General features: G+C 44.6%; 1 protein-coding gene across 1 annotated transcript; it reads right to left on the reverse strand.

Annotated features, from left to right (window-relative positions):
• Positions 1-1,249: 1,249 nt before the first annotated feature.
• LOC143532738 (protein IQ-DOMAIN 11-like) lies at positions 1,250-17,018 on the reverse strand. The gene is made up of 5 exons (XM_077027702.1): positions 16,810-17,018; positions 16,543-16,740; positions 2,848-3,054; positions 2,628-2,759; positions 1,250-2,025 (listed from the first exon to the last, which is right to left on the reverse strand). Exons 1-5 carry the CDS (start codon positions 16,879-16,881, stop codon positions 1,450-1,452), a joined length of 1,185 nt encoding a protein of 394 aa, XP_076883817.1. The 5' UTR covers positions 16,882-17,018; the 3' UTR covers positions 1,250-1,449.
• Positions 17,019-17,742: the final 724 nt, after the last annotated feature.

Consider the following 17,742-nt stretch of genomic DNA (forward strand, 5'->3'; position numbering starts at 1 on the left):
ACTGTAAATAAATATATTAATGGTGTTAAAAGAAAATTATATAAACTAGCTATGAAGGTGAGTAGTAAGATGTATGTAACTGCCATCCTCGAAACTCGTGACAACTTGCAACGTGTAAAGCTATTACTTGCTATGTTATGAATAGTGTCAAGCTGTGAGGCAAGTAGACAACGGTAGGTTCCAAATTAGTATATATATAATATGAGGCTCGTTTGGATTCGCGAGCCGGGTCAAGCTCGAAAATTGAAGCCCAGGCTAGGGCTCGTTATTAAACAAGTTCTTTTTAGGCTCGAGCAGTCGAGCTCGTCTAAACTCGGATTTGAGCTTTAGCGAGTCAATCTCGAATAACTCACAAGTGGCATGGCTCATTTGCACACCTAGTTCTAGTGGTAATTTGTTAATGTTTTTTTTTATCATTTAGCTGGTATGTATAAATAATTAGGTTGTAGCGTGTACAAGGCGTAGAAAGTTTTACAAATCAACTTTTATCAAGTACGAGTTTATGAGACAAGTCAAGTTAAAATCATGGTTGTAAATTGGGTAATCAATAAAATTTGATTATGTTGATTTTGTAAACGTATAGTTTTATAGTTTGATTGCACAATGAATGGTAAGTGTTACCGTACACATTAGGCTTAAACTTGTTTTTAATATATCAAATCTTTAATTTTGATATTATATGTATTTAACCTTTTATAACTCGCAAATTGATGATGTGACATCTATTGAAAGGCTTTTTTATGTTTAAACTACCTTAGAATTATTTTTCTATATTTTTAACATAAATTACTATATAAGTATGGTATTCTCTTCCTTTTTTTTGAAGATATGTTACAACTTATAAGTGATGCCAAGTTATGGTTGTGACCTATGATTAAGTCATGATAAAGGTACACCGGCATGGCGACATTAATCAAAGGTCACGGCCGATAGGTATGACGACAAGCGCATATAGCGATTGAACCATGACCTTCAAGCTTAGCTTATGCAACATGTGTGGTGTATATTACTTTCAAAATAAACTAGTACTCATTTTAGATAGATCATAGTATATTTTGGGAATCATGTATCATGTATGATGTATTCAAAGTGAGTATCATAAATATGCTTCAACCCAAAATGATACAAAAATATTGTACATTTTTCATAACCAAGAGACGGGGATTGTTAACGAATAGAGCTTCTACGCGCAAAATAACAATGTGTTGAAATAATAGCTCAAGAGTTAAAGCTCTTAGATAAACTTGACATTAGCAACCGAAGCAACAATACTATCAATATAATTATGATGAATTTAATTCAAAATTATAACGAATACAACAAATAAATAAACCCGACACCGGTATGAAGTTTGACTTGGTCTACTCGCACCTCCAAGCACTCGGTTCACTAACAAGTACAACAACAAAAAAAGAAAATTATGGTTTATAAATTACCTGGTACAATCTATCATCTGAAATGACCAATCTGATCCCAGTTTGGTACCGCAGATTCTGAACTAAAGCTGAGATTTTTAGTCGTTCGGCTCGGTTTCACATGACCCGAGCCCCCTCTTAGGCTCGGTGACCTTTGAGAAAGCCCTGCACGTGCATTAGCATTCCAAATCCGACTACCACTAGCATCACTATTCATAGACGATATAGGAGACAACAACTTATGCTTATATGGAGAGTTACTTGCAGACCAAGTGTCAACACTTATTGGTCTTAACCGTGGTGAGCTCAATGATCGGGCTCTGGCCCGTGCAGACTCGGTTGCAGCCATGTAAGTGGGGAACATGGGTGAACCTGAACCCAAATGTTCTTCTCCAATGGAACGTTGCTTTCTGTGACGGGGGGTTCTTGGATGATAGTTTGGGGGGTCGGTTAACTTGAGATTTCTTAGTTTGACTTTTTGACTTTCGAAGTCTTCTTTTTTCGGTATATTTTGAAGATCTTCTCGTTTGGCTAACTGCGTGTCCACCCAATGTTCTAACCAGTATCTCCATTTCATGTTTACTTTGCTTTGTTCGGATTCTGATGACATCTGAGGAAAAGAAACAAGAATTTAGAAAAATCATATTAATATTTAATGTTTGACTTTTGATGTCAAATTGATTAGTCGAGTTATTTCACACGTTAATTGGATTTCCTCTCAGTTATAACAGAAGTTTATGTAGAAATTTTGTTAAGTTTGATGTAGCCGTGTTTCTTTATAACTTATAACAAAATTTTTAAAAGAAATCATACCAATCTTAAAAGTTTCGACTTTTAAGATCAAACTGATTCAAATATCAATTCTAAACGTAAAGTTTTTACTTCAGAAGATTTTCAAGACTTGCAATCTTTTGTTTGGTTTTATGCATACATAAACCACTATAGCAGAATTTCAAGGAAAATCAGAACAAATTTTAAAGTTTGACTTTTGAGGTCAAACCTATTAGTCAAACTGATTCATTTATAAAACGGTTTTCGTCCTGATTATAACGAACTATTTTAAACATAAGCAATCTTCCGTAATCTTCAACGTCACCACGAATCCTCATAACACAATTTCAAATCAATATAAAACCAATCGTTAGTTTTAAAATCTAATGTTTCAACTCAAAAGTCAAAACTTTAAATCATAAACACAAATCATACACTTACTCTGTGGTTAAATGCATACTCTTTAATCCTTTCTCTCTTCAAAGCCGCTTCTCTTTTACTGCACAGCATAGCTTCCTCCTCTTCCCTTGTTAAAATACTTCCATCCCACCGCCTCTGACTGTTCATATCGATCTATACATTTTTGCACACTTATTAATCGTTAATAACTACAAAAACATAATAACTAAAAATTTAACTGTTCAAGCGGATATCAACCAACCTTTATATCTTTTCCTCTAATTTCTTGATAACTATTATGGAAACTGCAGTCTGCAACCTGGACTCTCTTAGCACATGCTTGTGACTGAATATTTACAACCGACTGTAACCGCATTAGAGTCGTGACTGCCTGCTGTCTAACTAAGTGTCCACGAATGATAGCTTGTAGCTTCACTAGTCCCTTTAATGCCCTTAAAGCCTTCCTTGCCTGCAACATCAGTCAAGATTATAAGCGTGTCAATATTGTCCGGTTGGCGAGTGGAAATGTTGAACCCGGACACAACCCGTACTTTTATTCGTGTCAAAAATATCAACCTTAACTTAACCTGAACACACTTAAAGTCATGTAACCTGAACACAACACATTTATCTAAACATATCAAACGGGTTGGTGAGTAATAATCAATTCATAAACCCGTTAATCAGGTTGAAGGATTGTAAGGAAACCGGGTTAAACAGGTTAATGTAGGGGTGTGCGTGGTGCGGTTCGGTGCGATTTTGGGCTAAAAGCGAACCGAAAACTTTCGGTTTTTGATTTTTTAAAACTGTCTGGTTTCGGTTTTTTTGGTTTTTGGGTTCGGTTTGGTTTGGATGCGGTTTTTTGGGTTTTGCTAATCGGGCCAAAAAGTTTGTACAAAAAAAAATTACCCAAGATATTGAAATTAGGCCTAATATTTTCTTCCCTTTAAGTTAATTATTAATAGAATATTAAATATTTTGATCTAAAATATTAAAATCTAATGGAAAATACACTCAAAATCAAAACTAAAGGTACCAATATTATTAGTTATTAACTGTATATAGAAACCAACCATAATAGTTATTAACCATATGTTAAAAAACTAACCAAATAGTCATCGAGGGATTCAATTATTATGGTTTTTTGGTTATTTCAGTTCGATTCAGTTTTTTCGCTTCATAACAAAACACAAAACCAAACCAAAACCAATATTTTGGTTTGAAGAAACACTAAGTGACCCGGGGCAGATTATGGATAATCTGGGGGTTAAGTAATGTTTCCCACGAGGATGAGGTCCAGCAGAGAAGGTTATTCTTCAGGTGACCTGCAAAACAGACACCGTAATCTCGTCACTGAGAAGGGGGGGTTCCTCCTTGTGACCACCCTCCGGCGTGAGAATCAGACTAGATTGCTCTGAATATAAGTGTATATTAAGAGATTGCTAGATAAGAATGAGATATCAGATGATGTCCTTACCATTCCAAGGTGTTGGAGTATTTATAGCCGAAGGTAGGTTTCCTAGAAGGTACAGCCGGCTGAATAGTATTCCTGTTCTACCAACAGTGGACTATGCACAGGCCATGCTGGTTGGTGGATAGACTACGGCCGACAGTAACAAGGTCGGCTGTATACTGTTCCTTTACTGTCGGCTATGCACTGTTCCACCAACTGTAGGCTGCGCACGTCCCATAGTAAGGGTTGGTGAGTAGGCAGCGGCTAATAGTGACAAACAGTACTAGAGGGTGCTCCTCCTCGTACTGTTGTCGGTGAGCTGTCACCCTGTGATTGGTTCATGGGCTGTTCTGGTCAGATCGTCTGTTCTGCCCATACCTTAGTAGGTATAGTACAAAAGATCTTCCAGAAGCATATGGACTGGCTCATTTAGGCGGGATTATTCCCGCCTTGCTCATTCCTTCATGTGACTACTGAAGTAGCTAGTGCCTTGTGCGTGTAGCCTTGCTGTCAGTGCGGGTAGCCTTCCCTGATGGCTTGTATCCGCAACTGCGGGAACAAGCGGGGTACTTCACCATTGGGAGGCTTTCCCTGCGGGTACAGCTGGCGTACTGCGCGTAAGGTTTTCTCTGAGCATGGTGGGTCCTGCGGGAGCAGTTGGTCGTTGCGCAGACGTCCTTGTTCAAGGTGAGTCTTGCGGGTCCAACTGGGCTCTGCTGGGACCTACCTCTTCAAGTCCCCCCAGTCCAATGTTCTTCTCATGAATTAATAATAAGTGAGGTGAACTTTTGGACTAGCAAGGGGTTTTGAAAACAGTTTTTAGTTTTAAGGTTTTCCGTGGGGATTCTTCCCGCGGTTTTCCTGATGTCACGCAGAAATTCCCGACTTTTCTGCTTGATCTTTGGGTATGAAGCGGGTAGGTTTGTAACCTCCTCGCAAGTCAGGAGCGTTGAGTCCCACTTGTGTGGATTCTCCATGGGGTTTTGTTAGTTTTCAACATAGTGATCAATTATGCTAAAACCACCAATTCCATCTTGGAGTTTCAGACAATATAGTTCTCGACGTTCCCGTTCATGCGGGGATGTTATTCCCGTTTCCGCAAGCATGGCCCAGAAGATCCTTCTTGGTTTGAATTCCTTGCAGAGTGCTAAGTATGTGAAGGGTTTTGCCTTGACACTGTACCCGCACTCGTCTTACGGTTACTTTACTTCCAAGGTATTCCTGGCGTCAATTCCCTGCGGGTGTTAAGTATGTGAAAGGTTTTGCCTTAACACTGTACCCGCACCTGTCTTACAGTTACTTGGTTGCCAAGGTAAGGGGTATTTTCCCGCCTACTTTTGAATCTTTTTTGAATTTTTTGAAATTCGAAGAGTTGGTGAAAGGATAAGAACAGTCCAAACCTCTGAAACGTCGTGCGACGGTTTATTCTGACTGTGTCAGGACGTGCAGGAAGTTATGGTGACGTGACAGTACATGGTCATTCCAGACGCTTTTTCAGGCGCGTGGGCGCGACTTTTCGGGCGCGTGGCCGCGAAATTAATGATACGCGTCCTTTCAACAGCTGTTGCCAGCTTGCTTTTTGCCACGTGTCATAGTTTCATTGCACCTTCGATTTCTCTCTCTTCCGCATTAATTTCATCGCATTAATTGCGATTAGTATATAAAGGGGGAGAGAGTTCTTTGTAATCCACACTTTCACTTTTCTCTTCATCTTCAAAGCGATTTCCGGCGAATACTCAACTTTTCAGTCGAGCATTCTCTCGAAATCGTTTTCTTCTTTCATCTGCAAGATGTCTTCTCACGATCTCGAAGCTACAGCCCAGGAGGCTGGGGTGTTCACCGATGACAAGAGTACTGCTGGCGAGTGCCAGTGTGCTCTGCCTGTCGATCTGTACCAGTACATCGTCAGGAAGTTCATGCTCGAGTCTCTCGAGCATGAGTTTCCTGAACCCCATCAGACGGTGTATGATGCCCCCAGAGGCAAGATCGGGGTATATGCTGCATTCTTTGTTTATGGGAATCTTAGATTCCCGTTGACAAAGTTTGTGTACCGTGTCCTAGAGAGGCACGGTGTACACCTGACCGAGGTGCACCCAATGGCGATCGCGAAGATTCGCCACTTCGAGTGGGTGTGCCGGATTCTGGGCATTGAGCCCTTTGTCGACCGCCTGATGACCTTTTACACTTGGAGGTGCATCCAGGGGTGGTATACCCTGATAACCCGAATCAAGGGTTTGAAGATTTGCGCAACCGAGCGCAGTCTTCGTTCGTGGAAGAGGGAGTTCTTCTACCTCTCTGCTCGCGCCATCCCCCTTGCCATGAAATTTAAGAATGGGCAAGCTCTCCCAAGCCTTCACGCCTCCAACTACCAGGAGGCGGAATGGTTCTCGAAGATATCCCGGGTCCAATCTCCGGTTTACCGGTTTGCGGAGTCCGGGATGGTGATGCTCGGGATGAGCCGGGTGTGGAAGGATGCGGATGCGCGAAAGATCCCGATCGTCCTCGAATACGGTTTGAACTCTGTTCCTTACGGTATGCTCTGTTTCTTTTTGTTGATTTAGAATCTCTTCTAACTTCTTTCCTGTTTATTTCAGAGGGGAACGACTTGCAGTCGCTCCTGTATCCGCGGGAGGCTGACGGTCCCGCTCGGATGGGTACTCGTGCTCTAGATGAGAACGAGTTGCCCATCCTAGAACAAACGGCGGATCGGTTCGTGGAGGTCTACCCGCTAGGGCACGAGATCCTGAGCGCCAGGCGGCTAGGTAAGGCGCTATTCAACCCTCGATCCCTCAATGTTGAAACCTCTGCTGGAATTCCTCTAATCTTATGTTTTGATGAGGAATCCGCAGATGGTCCTCCGTTGGTGCGGAAGAAGAAGGCCGCCGGCGGGAAGGGGAAGGAGAAGGTGGCCTCCACTGTCGATCCGGTACCTCGGTCAGACTCAGAGGCCGAGAGCGAGGAGGTGGCGGGGAACCCCGGTGGTGAGAAGACCACTGCTCCGGAGGCTGTGACGACTGTCACCTCCGGAGAGCCCCGGATGACGACGGTGAGCGGCGCAAAGAGGCCGGCTCCATCGGGTTCATCCCCGCCTGTCCGCACTTTCAGGCTCAAGAAAACCCGTAAGTACAAACTTTATTTTTAACTTCATAGTTTTCCATCTTTAATACTTTTCTTTGTGCAAAGTGGATGTTGACGCATTCCAGGGTGGAGCAGGGAAGAGTACCCCTCCGCCCATGACGGTAGGCTTGGTCAGCCTTCCTGAGGCGACGACCCAGGCGGCTGCGCCTGCTTCCGCTGGTTCAGTTGCTCAATCCATTGAGCCAACTGTTCCAGCTGTGATGACATCACCGCCGGCTGTCAGTGCCATTTTTACCACAGCTTTCACTGAGCCGGCGGTTACTTTTGCTGCGGATTCCGCAGCGGCGACCGCGGCGGCCGCGGCGGCCTTCACCATGCCTCCTCCGTCATCGGCAACGACGGCCGATCCTTCAGGTATGCATGGGGCTTCTCGCCAACCTCTGCCTCCTTCCCATCTGCCTGACCTCTTGGACGGATTTCCCTTGGGTTCAGGTGATGGGTTTGGCGGCTATCGGCCTGTTATTGACCCTACAGGTGCGTAGGGTTCTTTTGGCCTATTTGTTTTTTTTTTTTTTTTATCATCTTTTCCTAACTGCTTTTTGTTTTTTGCAGTGTCGGATTCCAATGAAGTGTATGTTCCACGATGGAACATCCGCCGAGGAACAACCCTTCGCACACCTGTGGAGTGCGTGGAGTGGGCTCGTCACGCAGCTCCCAGTGGTGCGTTGGGGGAAGCCATGGCTAGCTACCAGGAGGGTAGGCTAACCAATGAGCTTCGGGTTCTCCTGGCCCGGATGCAGCCGCGCGTCGAGCTGCTTTGTCGTGAAAACGACAAGTTAAAAGCAGCTCGCATACAAGAAGTAGCTCAGGCGCGGGCTGTCCGGGAGGAGAATAGGAGGCTCTCCGCCGCGGCTGCGGAGAAGGAGAAGGCGTTCAAGGCCCTTGAATTTGAGGTTAAGGCCCGTCTCGAGGCCCGTTCCAAGGCTGCCCAAGCTGTTAACGAACAGCTTCGGCTAGCTAAGGAAACTGCTAGGAACGCGACTGAAAGGGCCACCAAGGCTGAAGCTGTTGCTGAGCCTCTACGCCTCGAGAATGAGGAACTTAAAGCTAAATTAGAGGCGCTCCAACAGGCTCATGATGCCTTGGCGATGGAGGACGCGAAGAAGCTCCAAGAGATCCTGGACCAGAGGGGCGTGCTTGACCACACTGAGCGGAAGCTAAAGGGCGTCGAAGAGGCTGCTGCAAAGGAAGTGTTGCTTGCCAACCTCAATAAAAGTGAAGCCGAACGCGCCTGTAATCAAGCTCAAGCCGCCCTCCAAGAAGCTCTGGTTGCCAAGGAATGGCTTCTTCGAGAAGCGTTGTCTCAGATAAGCTTTTCATGTCTTTACGCTTTTCTTTGTAAATAGAAAAGGTTTTGATACTTGTATATTTTTTATTTTCCTTTTTGTAGGTTGTGCATCGGGTCTTCACGGAGACGTCTTATGACGATGCTATGAGCACAGCCTTCAACGCTTCTCACGAGGATGGGGAAAAGGCCGGCTTCCTGCTTGGTCTAGGGTTTGTTGAGAAAGGCATCCCGCCTTCCAACTTCCCTTTGTATAATGTGGATACTGAAGCTGTTTATGACCAAGCAGTGAATCAGTATGCCGCTTTCCCGCATCCGGTGGTGGAGAAGGTAAACGAAGTCGCTGCTGCTGATGATGGGCTAGCTATTCTTAAAGCTTTCCTTGAACCGCCACGCTCTACTGATGGTGCGGGTCCAAGTGGAAGTGGTCCTGAAGCATGATCCTGAAGATCCCTCTCCACCATTAGCGTAGATTTTTGTTTTTGTATGCGGGTATGCACCCAGCAATCTTTGTAATATTTGAATTTGATGGAATAAAGATTGTGTTAATCCCTTGCCTTGTTTATTTTACGCATGTTTTGATTTAACTTAGCAATTTCTTTAGTACTTAGATAAGTTAACTTTTTAACGTGGCCAATTATAAGTTTGTTTCGCTTCCTCTTTCATGATTGTGCGGGTATGACCGTCACTTACACTTAGTAGGATGGCTTAACTTTACTTATATCTGTCCTGCGTGGAAGTTTTCCTCATCTTTTCCTTTGAAATTTTCTAAGTGTTCAGAATAAGTTAACCTTTAGACGTGGTAGATAATAGGTTGAAGTTTTGCCTCCTTGTTCATGATTGTGCGGGTAAGACCGTCACTTGCACTTACAAGGATAGCTAAACTTTACTTACATCTGACCTGCGTGGAGGTTTTCCTTAAAACTTGAAATTTTTACCGTTGTGTTTATGCGGGTTTTCCCGCCTTCCACACGTAACGACTTACTTCTTCCCCTATTTATGCGGTGAATACCGGCACATCAGTGTGGGAAGTTCATAAGTATAAAGGTAAGGCTATCAACACATTGTGAAAGGAGAATCATTTCCATTAGAAGTGGCTCTAGGCCTTTTATTTACAAGTTTGGAATTGATCTACATATAACATTTGCGTAATTGAGCTCCATTCCATGTTCTTGGGATGGGAGTGCCATCGAGCCTTTCGAGCCGGTATGCGCCCTTTCCCAGAACTTCTTTGATAATGTATGGCCCTTCCCAGACCGGGGCCAGCTTTCCTGGGCGTTCTTGGTTCGAAGCCTCGTTGTTACGCAGTATGTAGTCTCCTACATTGAAGTTGCAGAGTTTTACCCGCGTGTTGTAGTACTTTTGCATTTGTCGCTTGTAGTTTTCTTCACGCACTGCGGCTAAGTCTCTGCGTTCCTCGGTTAGCATAAGGTCTAACCGTCTTTCCGCATCATTGTCTTCTGGCTGAATCAAGACCCTTGGTGAGGGTAAACCAATTTCGACCGGGACCATAGCTTCAGTGCCATAAGTGAGACTGAACGGGGTTTCTCCCGTACTGGCCTTCTTCAGCGTTCTGTTTGCCCAAAGGACGTGCGGAAGCTCGTCCACCCAGCCGGATCTGTGTTCCAAGAGTCTTTTTTTTATGCCTTCGACGATGCTCTTATTTGCTCTTTCCACCTCACCATTACCTTGCGGGTGTGCCACTGAGGTAAAGGTGTGGGTGATTTGAAGTTCTTTCAGCCACTGTTGTAGCTTCTTGTCAGCAAAGTTGGTGCCGTTATCGCTCACCAAATTCTGTGGAAGTCCAAAACGACAAATAATAAATTCCCAAATAAATTTTTTGATATGTTTCGCGGTTGTTTGGGCTAAGGGTTTTGCTTCTATCCACTTGGTGAAGTAGTCGATGGCTACCACTAGGAACTGAACATTTCCTGCTGCTATAGGAAATGGGCCTGTCACATCGATGGCCCACTTCTGAAATGGCCATGAAGAGGTGACTGGGACAAGTTCATTCTTCGGGCGGTGCGTGTTGGGTGCGTAGAGCTGGCAAGACCTGCATTTTCTGATGTATGCCAGCGCATCCGTATGCATCCCCGGCCAAAAGTATCCCGCGTTGTTTAGCTTAGCTACAACAGCGCGTGGACCTGCATGTATTCCACATATGTCTTCGTGTACTTCCCTTAGGAGGTAGTCAGCATCTTGGTTGTCCACGCATCTTAAGAGTGGGCCAAGAAAGTTACGTCTGTAAAGGATGTCATCGATGAGTTGATAATTCAATGCTTTACAGCGTAGTTTTCTTGCCTGTGTTTTTGACTCTGGTAGTGTACCTGCCGCGAGGTATTTTATTATTGGTGTCATCCACGTTTCTGTGCCGGTTTGGATGACACAAATTTCCTTGTGCGGGACCGAAGGTGCCTCGAGGAGTTCAATGCGGATGTCCTTTCCCAAGTGGGTGAAGGCTAATGATGCAAGCTTGCTTAACGCATCCGCAGATTTGTTTTCACTACGCTTGACGTGTATGACTTTGCAGTTGTTGAAACCTCGCATAAGGGTTTTTGCTTGTGCGAGGTACAGGGCCATTGTGTCATTCACGGCCGTGTACGTCCCGTTGATTTGGTTGGCTACTAACATGGAATCCACGTGGGCTTCCAAGTGTTTCACTCCCATCTTACGCGCAATTCTCAGCCCAGCCAAGAATGCCTCATACTCGGCTTCGTTATTCGTACTTGGAAAATCCAGTCGAATAGCGTAAGTGTATTCTTGGCCTGCTGGGTTGGTTAGTTTCAGCCCTGCGCCTGAACTCTCGTTACTGGCTGCTCCATCAGTGTAGAGTCGCCAGACATCATTGATGTCTAGTGCTGGATTCCTGGCACTCTTTTTCCCGCGATGCAGGCACTTCTGCAATAAAGTCGGCCAAAACCTGGCCTTTTATGGCTGGTCTTGGCTTATATTTTATCGCATACTCCCCCAACTCAATTGCCCATTTGGCTAGGCGTCCCGATAACTCGGGTTTGCCTAGAACGTTTGCAAGTTTGAAGTTGGAGAGAATGGTGATTGGGTGACCCTGGAAATATCGTCTTAACCTGCGTGAAGCATGTGTAAGTGCTAAGACTAATTTTTCGAGGGTAGAGTACCGGGTTTCTACGTCTGTTAGGATACGGCTGACATAATAGATTGGCATCTGGATGCCTTTTCGCTCTACTAGCAGGACTGCCCCGGTTGCTCTATCTGTTGCGGAAAGGTATAGGATTAACTCCTCTCCCGCTTTTGGTGCTGTGAGCGTTGGGAGTTCGATCAAGCGTGACCGAATCTCCTGAAAAGCTGCTTCCGCTTCTGGTGTCCAGCGGAAGTGCGTTTTCTTTAAACAGTTTCTCAACGTTGACACGAAAGGAAACGACTTATCCGCATGGTTTGCCAAAAAGCGATTAAGTGCGACTAGTCGTCCATTCAGTGTCTGAGCCTGTTTGATGGTAGTAGGTGATTCCATTTTGATAATGGCTTCGACCTTTTCAGGGTTCGCTCTGAAGCCATCTTTAGTGACGATGACCCCTAAGAACTTCCCTTCTTCCATTCCAAAGGCACACTTGCTCGGGTTGAGCTTCATGTTTATCTTCCTGAGCGTGTTGAAAGTTTCTTCGATATCTTTCAACATCGCTTCTGCGTCAAGGCTTTTGATGACCAAGTCATCCATGTAGACTTCCAAGTTCCTCCCAATTTGGGCATGAAACTGGTTGTCCATCAGGCGTTGGTATGTGGACCCGGCATTCTTAAGTCCGAATGGCATCATTTGGTAACAAAATGTGCCATCGGGCGTCCGAAAAGCGGTTTTGTCCTGATCATCAACGGCCATGTGGATTTGATGGTACCCCTTATACGCGTCCAGGAAGCATTTAAGGCGAAACGGTGCTAACGAATCCACCTTAAGATCAATTTCGGGTAACGGATAACAATCTTTGGGGCATGCTTTGTTCAAGTCCTTGAAATCTATGCACATGCGCCATTGTTTGTTATTCTTTGGTACCATAACGGGGTTTGCAACCCATGTTTGATATCTACTAACGCGTACGATGCCTGCGTCAAGGAGTTCCTTGACTTGGGTTCTACACGCGTTAGTTTGTTCTGGCCCCATTACTCTGCGCTTTTGTACGATTGGCGTAACAGTCGGATCGCATTTGAGCTTATGCTCTGCCTTACTTCGGGGTACACCAGTCATGTCAGCTGGTGTCCACACGAAGATGTCAGCGTTTTTCTGTAATAAGCGCTTGAGTAAGGTGCGTGTGGGATCAACAACTGTTGGGCCAATAGAAACGGCCTGGTCAGGGTATTTGCCGTTGAAGGCCCATCTTTCCGGTTCGGTGATGGTTGGTTTAGCCATCTTTGGTTTGGGTTTAGATGAGACAGATGCGATGCATACCTGGGGAATGCCGGTGATCATCGCTACACCCTCAGCTGTTGGCCATCCCATCATGCCGTGGACTGAAGATACCACGGGGTTGAATCTTGCCATCCCGTCTCTTCCGAAGAGAATGTCGTATGTGTGGTGTGGCTTCCTCATTACGACAAAATCCACGTCTTCTGTGCGTGAGTGATTTCCGTCCGTAAGAGTGACGGGGAAAGATAGGATACCCAGGGGGGTGTTTGTGCTGCCGTCGAACCCTTCCATCGAGGCGTAGATCGTTTCCAGGCGTTCCTTGTCTTCGTCATCTAGCTTGTCGAAGAACTGCCTGTACATCACCGTTGACGAGGCGCCGTTGTCAGCAAGAGTGCTAGAAGTGATGTAGTGCCCCAGCTGGCTTTTGATGACGATAGGGCCTTCTTTGCTGGGGCCTCCTGGCACTCGCGGGAAGCGCACCTCGGCTTCCTTCCACGCGCATGGTTCTGTCGCTCGCCTTTTTCTTCCTCTGATCTTACCATGAACCATGTTGATGCTGATGTCAACGGGATTTCGTCCGTTGCCTCTGTACCGGTTATCATTCCTTCCTCCCTTCTTGATTGATGCCACAAGGTGTGCAAGTCTTCCATCCTTGACGAATGTTTCAACAATATCCTTCAAGGATGTACACTCCTCCGTACTATGACCTTTTGTCCCGTGGAAGTCAAAGGATTTGCTTTGATCCGCATTGGGTCGTTGCCGGATCATTGGAGCTTTCGGCCATGGTAGTTTTTCGGTGGCAAATATCTCCGTGACGCTTTTAGTGAGTGGCGTCCAACGGTGTTTTCGGTTTGAAGGGTGTGTATTATCTCTTCCGCCAACAAGGGGGTGAGAGCTGGATGAGGTGTCAAAGTTTACCCTTGACTGCCAAATACCTAGCTTCCTCTTTTTGTTCTGCCGGGCGATCCGAACATTGTTTTCTCTAGTCCTTTGCGTGTAGAGGTGTGTACTCTGGGGAAGATCCCTTCCCAGTTGCTTCTCCGTCTCGGCAAAGCGCTTGGCCGCCGTTATGATGGCATCCCATGTGGATGGCATGCCGTCCTTACCCGTCAATGTGCGGATAAGCTCTGGGTATTCGGCGCCCTGGATGAAAGCGGCGCGAACAAGATCTTCACTTATGTTGCCCAGACTTAGCTTTTTGGAGTTGAAGCGAGTGATGAAGTCTAGCAAAGATTCATCCTCCTCTCTCACGCAGTTGAGGATCGTCCACTGTTCTTCAGTATATTTCCTTTGTTGGCTGAAGTGTTGGCTGAACTTGTTTTGAAAGTCCGCCCAATCATAGATGTGGTGGACCGGTAAACGATCGAACCATGCCCTGGCCGCTCCGACCAGAGTCATCTGGAACATATAACACCACGTGGGTTCCGTCCAGTTACTGACGGTTGCCTCCGCAATGAATCTGTTCAAGTGGTCGTCTGGGTCGGATAGACCATCATAAGTGCCGATGTTGGACATTTGCTTGGCACTTCTCGGGGCGATTGCTTCCGCAATGTCCCTTGCAAACTTTGACTTTCCTGCATTCGCAGCAGTTGGTCTAAAGGTTTTGGAGAAGTCACGCGGGTTTCTCTCCGCATTCGTTGGTTTAAAGGTTTCTCCAAAATTCCTTGTCGGTTGGAAGTCCGTTTCCTTACGCTTCCCTTTTGCCTTATGGCGAGGGTTTGCGTCGGTATCGGATTCTTCCCGCTCATCGTCTGAGTACTCGCACTCACTGTTCATATTGAGATGTTGGCGAGTACTGCCGAATTCGTCAGCCTGTTGAACTGAACGCAAGCGTTCATCCAACTCAGCTTGGAACTCTTTCTGACGTGCTTCGGCCCACGCCTTAACTTGATCTAGTGTTTGGCGAGGGACCTTCATTTGTTTCTCCAACTGGGCATCAGTGAACCCCAGTGGAATATTTACTGCACTTGCCCCGGCTTGGGTAACCGGGGTAGTGTTCGTAAGATTTGTATAACCGCCGGTGTTCCCCCTAGTTGCTGGGGTTGTGGTTACCGGGGTTTCTTGGTCGCTTACTGGCCTTGGGACCGGAGTAACGCTAACCATTTCTTCAGAAATTTTGAAAAAACTAAGGATTAGTTCTAGCTTTTATGCACGGATGGCGCCAATGAAGAAACACTAAGTGACCCGGGGCAGATTATGGATAATCTGGGGGTTAATTAATGTTTCCCACGAGGATGAGGTCCAGCAGAGAAGGTTATTCTTCAGGTGACCTGCAAAACAGACACCGTAAGCTCGTCACTGAGAAGGGGGGGGGGGTTCCTCCTTGTGACCACCCTCCGACATGAGAATCAGACTAGATTGCTCTGAATATAAGTGTATATTAAGAGATTGCTAGATAAGAATGAGATATCAGATGATTTCCTTACCATTCCAAGGTGTTGGAGTATTTATAGCCGAAGGTAGGTTTCCTAGAAGGTACAGCCGGCTGAATAGTATTCCTGTTCTACCAACAGTGGACTATGCACAGGCCATGCTGGTTGGTGGATAGACTACGGCCGACAGTAACAAGGTCGGCTGTATACTGTTCCTTTACTGTCGGCTATGCACTGTTCCACCAACTGTAGGCTGCGCACGTCCCATAGTAAGGGTTGGTGAGTAGGCAGCGGCTAATAGTGACAAACAGTACTAGAGGGTGCTCCTCCTCGTACTGTTGTCGGTGAGCTGTCACCCTGTGATTGGTTCATGGGCTGTTCTGGTCAGATCGTCTGTTCTGCCCATACCTTAGTAGGTATAGTACAAAAGATCTTCCAGAAGCATATGGACTGGCTCATTTAGGCGGGATTATTCCCGCCTTGCTCATTCCTTCATGTGACTACTGAAGTAGCTAGTGCCTTGTGCGTGTAGCCTTGCTGTCAGTGCGGGTAGCCTTCCCTGATGGCTTGTATCCGCAACTGCGGGAACAAGCGGGGTACTTCACCATTGGGAGGCTTTCCCTGCGGGTACAGCTGGCGTACTGCGCGTAAGGTTTTCTCTGAGCATGGTGGGTCCTGCGGGAGCAGTTGGTCGTTGCGCAGACGTCCCTGTTCAAGGTGAATCTTGCGGGTCCAATTGGGCTCTGCTGGGACCTACCTCTTCACGGTTTTTGCTAAATTTCAAAACCGAACCGCCGGTTTCTAATTCGGTTTGGTCCTTTCGGATTGGTTTTTCGGTTTCCGTTCGGTTTTTTCGGTTACGTGCACACCCCTAGGTTAGTGGGTTGGTTTGTTTAATTAAATATGTTGGCGGGTTGACCTGTTTAACTAAGCGCGTTAAACAGGTCAACCCTAACACGGCCTATTTAGTTTAACAAGTCAACCCGTATCAGGCCCATCTTTTAAACAGGTTAGAATGCTAGATATGTCAACCCAAAACCTTATCATTTTCCTGTCATGTTAGGAAATTGTCACCCCTAGACAAGAACTATAAACCATTACTAAATGCTTTGACTTTCAGGTCAAACTTTTAAATTTCCAATTCTGTATTCATTTCCTCATAGATCTTTGCCAAACTTGTTTCCAAAGTAGCACCAAATCCAACTTATTATAACTAGCTTTTAAAATTTGTATAAACTCATATAAATTTATAACATTTCAGATCTTGAAAGTTAGTAATTTGACCATAAAAAGTCAAACAAGTGTCTAACATGAACAAAAACACAACAATTTCTTACAAGAAATCCCCTAAAAGCAGTTTGAATCTTGACAGCTGCACCATTTTCCTTAACACCAATTTCACAACTTAATACTCGTTTGTTTACATCAGTTTCTTGAGCCACAAGATTAATCTCATTTGGTCTCTTTATAGGCACTGACTGTGAAGTCAACCTCTTCAGTTTCTGCTTCCCAAACAACCATCTTCTCTTCTTATCCTAACAGTACAACAATATCAGCATCATGTACAAGTGGTTTCAAGATTCTGGATAATAATATTATTATACCTTTGCTTTGTTTTGACATGTTTCTGAGATGAAGAACCTCTTGATGAAACTGAAACATCTTTTTTTTGCCATTATAATAATAATTATTATTATTATTAAAGAATATTATAAGATGCAGATGAAGAATATGAAGTAGGGTTGTTGGGATCTGGGTGTACTATTATTATTAATTCAGATGCAGCATTGGACTTCACTAAAGTGAAGTGGATAGATGAAGAGAATGTTTGCCGGAAACCCATGTTGCAAACTCATGATTTTTATTTATTATATTCTTTGACTTGGTTGTTGAAATCCGGGTCGGGTAATGGTTATAGCCTATAGGGTTCGGGTCAAATAGTCATGTGGAACTGAAAATGAATTATGTTAACAATGTTTTTAAACCCGGACCAGAATCTTTACTAGTTTGGTTGGCATGGGCAGGGTGTACGTGGTGTGATTCGGTGCAGTTTTAGATATCAAACTGAAAACCAAATCTTTGGTTTTTAGATTTTTTTGAAATTGTTCGCTTTCAACTTTTTTTTTTCAGTTTTTCGGTTTTCGTTTTGGTTTTGGTTCGGTTTTGTTTTTGCCATTTCAGTTTGAAAAGTTTACGCTAAATTTTTTTTGACAAAAGTAATGAATATAGGTGTAAATAATTTTGTTAATTGTTAACTAATAGACTATTATACATTTTTCAAAAATTATTTGAGTTACATATTTATTAAATTCTTATAAATTACTTAAAATAAAAATTTAGGCATTCGGTTATGTTCGGTTTTTATTACATGCATAAAACCAAATTGTCGGTTTTTGTTTCGGTTTGGATATTTTGGTTTTTTCGGTTTCAGATCGGTTTTTGCACACACCTAGTATGGGTTGAATGTCTGCTCTTTTATTTGGTTTGTGGTTAAAACGGAAAAAAAAAGTCCGACTGAATCTTTCGGACTAAGTTTG

Source organism: Bidens hawaiensis, unplaced genomic scaffold (genome assembly GCF_021521415.1).
Source record: "Bidens hawaiensis isolate Kalapana, Puna unplaced genomic scaffold, B.hawaiensis_p1.1 tig00009541_1, whole genome shotgun sequence".
Lineage (NCBI taxonomy): Eukaryota > Viridiplantae > Streptophyta > Magnoliopsida > Asterales > Asteraceae > Bidens > Bidens hawaiensis.